The 7,936-nt window shown below is 42.7% G+C and overlaps 1 protein-coding gene across 1 annotated transcript; it reads right to left on the reverse strand.

Moving 5' to 3' along the window:
• Nucleotides 1–6: 6 nt before the first annotated feature.
• Nucleotides 7–6,470, reverse strand: LOC104488187 (pancreatic alpha-amylase-like; the record flags this gene model as incomplete). The annotated part of the gene is made up of 5 exons (XM_010138007.1): nt 6,253–6,470; nt 4,600–4,746; nt 2,502–2,699; nt 941–1,171; nt 7–60 (listed from the first exon to the last, which is right to left on the reverse strand). Coding segments are annotated over exons 1-5 (798 nt in total), but the record flags the coding sequence as incomplete, so codon positions are not given.
• Nucleotides 6,471–7,936: the final 1,466 nt, after the last annotated feature.

The following is a 7,936-nucleotide window of genomic DNA, read 5'->3' on the forward strand; positions in this document are numbered from 1 at the left end:
CACTCGACCGTTTCCAAAGTACTCGCTGCCTTTGATCGGCTCTCCACCCAGGTCAATTACCTGGCACAGAAAAAGAACATTCCTTTCTTCGTAATAAAACCAAACAAGTAAATGGCATTACCCCAGACACTGTTTTAAGGAAGAAGCACCACTGGAGCTAAGCACATTAGCTGGCTTACTTACAAGGTTGTATTTAAAGCTATTTTCTTCATTTTATCTCAGGCTAGCTGTGAACTGTTTTCCAACCCAAATCTTCGTACTTTGATTGATCACTGCTGCATATGTAAGGCTTGGGCCATACCAGCTTTATATTTAGACCAGTTACCAACGACTGCTTCCAGCACACGAGTAACCTCGTTTCATTATGTAGCTAAAGAACGTTTCACTATTCGTCCTAGACCTTGAGGGTAACATATTGATCTAATAAAATGTGTCTAGCAACTTCAGCTTCTGCTGACCGAAACCAACAGCTACCTGCGCCTTAGGTCTTGTTAGGATTTATTATTCAAACATAAACCACAAATTCATTTATGCCATTGGAAAACAAAGTTTCGGACTGTAATTGCCATTTGTATCTTCTCTTGCAATTTATTATTCAGAAATTAAAATTCAGAAACTGAAACCTCTTTTTTAAACCAATAGTTTTTACACTAACCTAGATGCAGTAAATTTCACCTCAGGTGAAATTTCCAGGTTACCTAGTTCCAGAAGGTTGAAATCAACGGGGGGATTTTGCGTGTCCAGTACTATTTGTGGGCAGATTCAACATTTGCAAATCATGGTTATTCAATCTCGATAATGATTTCTACAGATCTCGAGGCTGAAAGCTGCTTGGGCCCTGCTCAAGCAAAGCAGTGCTTCCAGTGAGGGACTACACCATGCCTGCAAGGAGTATGTTTGTAAAGTAGAATTAAAAAAAAAAAAAAAAAAAAAAGATTACCTCCTGGTAAATGAAAGGTTTAGCTCCTGCAGAAAACCATTTAGTGTTGAGATCTTGCAGCTTGTCTAAAATCGCCTTCACATCCTCAGGCCACATATGCTTGGCAGCATCAATTCGGAAGCCGGCTACACCGATATCAATGAGGTAGTTCATGTACTCGGCGACTTTTGAGCGTACATAGTCCTTCTCCAGCGCCAGATCAAGAAGGCTAACTAAGCGGCAGTCCCGGACCTACATAAAAATTCTGAAATGAAACATTTTTCACCTAATAAAATAAATGTAGAGTTCTAGATACAGGGTGATTTTTGTCACTTACATTACAGTGACAAATAAAACCTTCACTAGCCATAGTTCTCCACTCATGCCTTTGCCTTAGACAGGGATCTGGCACAGTCGTCTACGCAGGAGGAGCATTAAGAAGGCTGCATTCACCCAGCTTAAACAGCTGGAGGTGCTGTAGGATTGTATCAGTCAACCATTAAATCTATAACTACCTTTTTAATGCAAGTATAGGACAAAAATATGATAAATTATTTTTACCCCAGTGTATTAAGGAACAGATCATTACTATTTCAAATGCACTCATGTCTTCTCTGATATAGGAAAAATTTCTAGAAATTACATTTCTAAATCTTTTAAAAATCTTGAATTATAGCCTTTCGAAACATGAAACTCTTCTGTCCCCTTTCAGCCTTTGCTTCTTGTAATAAGAAAAATAAAACTACGGGCATTGATTTTCATCAAAATAATACTTTAAACACACATTGAATATACTCTTTTTTTTGTTTTTAATAACTTACGATGAATTTCTATGGCTACGGACATCTGCCTGGGGAAAGCAAGGTGCATCAGCCTGTGCTGCAAACTGTGTTTGCTATGAATATGGTCCTTGTAAACTGTGCCAGAATTCAGGGACATTTAAATTTTCCCATTCTTCTGCCATTTCTTCAAAACCTCTCTCCCCTCAGCTTAGATTGAGGAAAGATGAAACGCATTTGAAAGGCATAAGACATTATTCAAGAAAGACAGGCATTTATCTTTATAAAATAATTTTTCATTCCGTGGTACTTTGAAAGTCCTGACCTTGTAATCTGATCTAGAGGAACAGATAAACTCCAAGGAAATCTCTAAATAGAAAGTTGATTTTCAAGATTTTAGCATTACTCTATTTCTTTATGAAACCCTAATCATCTCCCTCTTCTGAAATTGAGACCAAAGAAAACTTCCAAATTACAATAAAAAGCAAGTAACTTTTTTAAAAAGACCCACAAAAAACCCCTTCAAAATATTCCCTAAATAGGTTTTATAAGCTTTAAAACTGTCTTTATAAAATTCCTAAGCACATCTGCCTAAATCTGAAATTGAGCCACTGGCTCAAGGAGAGCTATCCCTTTGAGAAGCGGTGTTCCTGAGAGCTACACTAAACTCTGTAATCAATGTGGATCGTTTTCCACAAGGGCTTTTGGTTTGGTTTTAAAAAATGCCTAACACTAAAGGGAAGCAAACAAAGCACAGCCCAGGAACAGACATACATGAAAAATACTTATAGATCTGGGTTTACCTGATATATATCATGATAATTCTCAATGTCTCCACTTCTAGATTTACATTTGCCATCATTAAAGTCCCAGCCAGAATAGGGCACAGCTGGAAAATCTTCAGTCTTTGCATTGAAATAGCTTCCACACGTAGCATGGTCACCAGCACCAGCATTAGCTCCACACATATGGTTGATTACTGCATCCACATAAATATGTACCTAGAGAACAGTATTCACATTTCAGTTTGAGAAAGCTATTTCCCACGGCACGACTAATTAACATTCTCTCTTTCTTATCCATTGCCCCATCCCCCTATTTCTTCTTGCTTGCTTCCCCCAACATTTTATTTAAAATATTTCTCTTGTATTGTCATATAGCAATGGCGATACAGCTCACATCTCACCAGACAGGCAGATAACACGGCACCATTTTTAAAAAGGGTAGAAAGGAGGACCCTGGGAACTACTGACTTGTCCTTCTCACCTCTGTGCCTGAGAAGATCATGGAACAGCTCCTCCTGGAAGCTACGGTAAGGCACATGGAGGACAAGGAGGTGATTCAAGACAATCAGCATGGCTTCACCAAGGGCAAGTCCTGACTGACCCAACATAGTGGACTTCTAAGTTGGAGTGACTACACTGATGGACAAGAGCCAAGGGAAGAGCTGTGGTTGTCATCTACCTGGACATCTGTAAGGCCTTTGACACGGTCCCCTACAACACCCTCCTCTCTAAACTGGAGAGATACAGATTTGAGGGGTGAACTGTTTGGTGGGTAACAAATTGGTTGGATGGTTGCATCCAGAGGGTGGTCAACGGCTCAATGTTCAGATGGAGATTGGTGACAGGTGGTGTCCCTCAGGGATCCATAGTGGGACAGTGCCACTTAATATCTTCAACAATGACACAGACGGTGAGATTGAATACAAGTCTGCAGATGACACCAAGCTGAGCGGAGCAGTTGATATGCCTGAGGGATAGGGTGTCATCCAGAGGGACACCTGGACTAGCTGGAGAAGTGGATCCATGTGAACTTCATGAGGTTCAGGAAGACCAAGTGCTGCACCTGGGTTGGGGCAATACCTAGTATCAACACAGGCTGGGGGATGACAGGATTGAGACCAAGCCTGCGGAGGAGGACTTGGTGGTACTGGTGGATGGAAAGCCAGACATGAGCTGTCAACATGCGCTCAGAGCCCAGAAGGCCAATCATATCCTGGGCTGCATTAAAAGAAGGGTGGCCAGAAGGCTGAGGGAGTTGCTCTTGCCATTCTGCTCCGCTCTGGTGAGACTTCATCTGGAGTACCATATCCAGATCTGGGGCCCGAAGCATAAGACAGACATGGACCTGTAAAAGTGGGTCCCGAGGAGGGCCACAAAAATGATCGGAAGGATGGAACAACTCTTCTGTGAAGAAAAGCTGAGAGAGTTGGGGTTGTTCAGCCTGGAGAAGAGAAGGCTAGCAGGGGACCTCACTCCAGCCTTTCCGCAGGACAAGGGGCATTTGTTTTAAACTAGGAGAGAAGAGATTTAGACTAGATATAAGGAATAATTTTTTTTTTTTATAGCGAGGATGGTGAAACATTGGAACAGGGTGTCCAGAGAGGTAGCAGATGGCCCATCCCTGGACACATTCAAGGTCAGGCTGGATAGGGCTCTGGGCAACATGGTCTAGTTGTAGATATCCCTGCTCACTGCCGGGGGACTGGACTTTAAATGTCCCTTCCAACCCAAAGCATTCTATGACAAAAAAAAAAAAAAAACCCCAAAAAACAAAACCTCATCTTCAGCCCAGTGCTGCCATGTTTTCCCTTCTAAACTACTGGTTGTCTATGTCCTTCCACTGCTAATACCAGGTTTTCAAAGCACTTACTCCAACATTGTTGCACCTGATCGATAGGGCTCTGGGCAACATGGTCTAGTTGTAGATATCCCTGCTCACTGCCGGGGGACTGGACTTTAAATGTCCCTTCCAACCCAAAGCATTCTATGACAAAAAAAAAAAAAAACCCCAAAAAACAAAACCTCATCTTCAGCCCAGTGCTGCCATGTTTTCCCTTCTAAACTACTGGTTGTCTATGTCCTTCCACTGCTAATACCAGGTTTTCAAAGCACTTACTCCAACATTGTTGCACCTGATCACCATGTCTCTAAATTCAGTTTCATTTCCAGATCGTGTGCACAGCTTGTAGCTGACGGGCTGGTATCTTTCCCACCATGGCTGCCGGGGGTCAGTCACGATAACATTTTCATTTGGAGGTGAGATCTGTGAATAAGACGGTGACTCTTGGTAACAGGATACTGATAATGGTTTATTTGTTTGCCCAGTTTTGTTAGAGAACAAACAGGAAAAGAGAAAATCTGGTGCCTTTAGTAGAAGACGCTCACAATACCTACCCCATGTAGATCCCTGGTATCTTCTGCTTACACTGTAGTGGGCGGGGAAAAAAGTCTTAGGCCTGGACCTTCAGCAAGTAGAAACATACTATAAAAAATGAGGTCCATGGACGTAGTGTTCCAATTATCTTTGTGAATGCAGGCCTCAAAGATCAAAAGACGGGTCTGAAATCTGACAGGCTAGGTCAGCCCTGAATCAGGAAGGAACTGATGGCAGAACAGACGTAACATTGATACAACTTCCCGTTTTTGTAATGTTTTGGATAAAAGAGTTCCTGACGTGAGACATCACAGTTTAGAGATAAGCTATACCTCTTCCTTTTATAGGGTCTTTCCAGGTTGCTTTTCAGACAACAAGCTTTTGCTGCTACCTCCAAGTCTTTGGGAATAACCATCCGATCCCACCACTTCTGAGAAAGATCCCTAGATTGCAGCTTACTTGACTGCCACACCTTTGTGACCAGCTCAGCAAGTCTGCGTCTGAAAAAACACTGAGACCCTGTCACAGCAGGGATTAAAAAGATTATACCATAATCTGATTAGTGTAAAATCATTCTGGCCTGTGTGCTTGGAAAGAAGGTAGTAAAGAAAAGACGTATTATTTTAAAATTATGGGAAAGTTCTCACTCCGGACAACTTGCAAACTCCTGGGCTACCGGAGACAGGCAGACTTCCCTCACCAATATTTTTCCCGAGCAATCTGACAAGCTAACTGAAACGGTTTAATGGGCGTCTGCTCTCCAGCCATACTACCCCACCCATCTGACACAACTGGTTCTACAAGAGCACGTGTCTGTTGTCCAGACAGAACTGATTCACGTTGACACACCTCCACCAGAATCTGTGTTCAGGTCATTTCTGCCTGCTCCCACCAGGTTCCTGCAGACAAGGGTTTCTGAACGGCTCACTATGACACCAGGCTTTACACAAAGAAACCTGCCCGTTTGGGTGAACACAACTAGCAGCCTTTGATATTTATCTATCTATTTAAAACCTTCAGCACTTTGGCATTCTCTTTGGAAGCCCTTTTTTCAGTCATAGTTTCATTCTATGTTTACTTATTTAAATAATATCAAGCAGATAAATGTAGGTTACTCTTCACAGCAGTACAAAGAGATTTAGCCACTGATACGCAACTCTAATTCATCTAAATGTAATAGCACAGAGTGCAAAACACACACGTTGGAGCAATGAAATAAATTCACGCTTACACGATGATGGCTGAAGAATATATTTGTCAGCATTTACTACTTCCATTACCAATTGCTATTTTTCTTTCTCAGTACCTGCCCTTTGGTGAATTGAACATTTTCTCTGAAAAACAAATTATCATCTATGTAGCAATTTTACTGCCTACTGATAGGAACAGACATACCTGAACTCCTCCGAATCCATTAGGAGCTAAATAGCGTTCACACTCCAGAGCAATATCCGCCCAGCGCCATTCAAAGAGGTGTACGATAGACGTCCTGCCAGAGAGAGTATTGGGGTTGTACTGTGCCCAGCAAAACCCTACAAGTAATAGAAGAAAATAGATACCCATCCTGTGCTCTGTGATCAGTCGCTCTCTTCTTACTGCCTATTTATGTTCCTGCAAGAGGGTAAAGTACACGTTACAAAACACAGATTTCAAAGTAAATACTGATCTCTGGCATAAATCATATTTATTTTTACTTGACTGTCATTTTGTTTGAGAACTGGATTCTAGCTAAGCTATATCTAAGCTACATCAACCTCTCATACTAACAGCATGTTTTTCTGCAGTGAAAACTCAGATGTCTAATACAGGCTGCCTCTAGTGTACAAAAGTTGTATTTTTATGAGCACAAGGCCGAAAACAACCCCAAAAGGCAAAGGAGTACTTACACAGACTGAAATGGGCATTTCACCTCTCATTTTAATCTATAATATTTTACATTCCTATTTATCCTTGAGAGGCATCTTTTTTTCCAATCTGTGTTACTGTAACTTGCGCATATTTAGACAGGGCCTTGGAGAAGCGGCAGATTTCTTATTGCAAGGTGCCACAAAATCCCTGATACTTTGGAGGTCTAATGTTTGTGAACCTGTTGTTCGTGATACGCATGACACCCGTCATTCAAACATCGTCCTTAATCTCGGAAGATTTCTCAGATAGGTAAGTGACTGTGCCGACTCAAAACCAAAAACGCAAAGCATGTAACGTCTGTACCCCTCTACGACTTTGATGGAGATACTCTTCTCCCAAAGAACACAGCGCGATGGCGTGCAGAGGTTAGAACTGCCGTGAAGCTCTCTAACCACGAAGTCTCCTTCTCGGAGCCCGGGTAGAGCATTCCGCGGAAGGAGTGTTCCAGAGCAGACAAACCAGCTGCGTGACTTTCCCAGCAGCTGCCAGGTACTGCACTCCCCAGTTCCTGTCACGCTTGTGTTTACTTATATACGAACACAGATGGCAAGTCTAGCAAAATGCCTCTCCTTTTTCCCATCTAAAGAGAAATACAACATACAGCGAACCAGAGGTTAAACAACTAACAACGCTCATGTGACATTATTTAGGATCTCATTCCGCACCCTTTATGTTTAGAAGTTGATTTAGAGTCTGAGACACAGAGAAGTCCTGTAAGGAGATCTCTTACAAACAAAAGGCCAAACTGCTACTTCCCATAAATAACAAACACCGAACCTTGTTAAGTATCTACGCTTTGTAAAAAGCTACCTTAACACTGAAACGAAGCCCAGAGCAAAGAGAGCGAATGGAGATGTCTGGGCGCCGTCATAGGGGACACCGGACACTTCCAAGAAGGTCTAAACACGAACACGTTCAGGGTTGCTGCAGGAAGGACACCTGCACCCGTTCCCGGTTTAATACACATCTGGGAACGCACTGCACTGCTGACAGCTCCAACCTGCTGATACCGACACCCCAGCGAAAGCTCCTGTAAAACCTCGTGTGATGCCTACAAAACCACCCCCGTGTTCACTGCAGGGAACAGAAGATCCTGCCGGGCCTCCTCAGCACGTCAGGCCACACACGCGCCGCGGGCAGGCAGCACAACTCGGTACGTACGGTTAGGGCT

This window comes from Buceros rhinoceros, unplaced genomic scaffold, assembly GCF_000710305.1.
Source record: "Buceros rhinoceros silvestris isolate BGI_N320 unplaced genomic scaffold, ASM71030v1 scaffold13116, whole genome shotgun sequence".
NCBI classification, from domain to species: Eukaryota; Metazoa; Chordata; class Aves; order Bucerotiformes; family Bucerotidae; genus Buceros; species Buceros rhinoceros.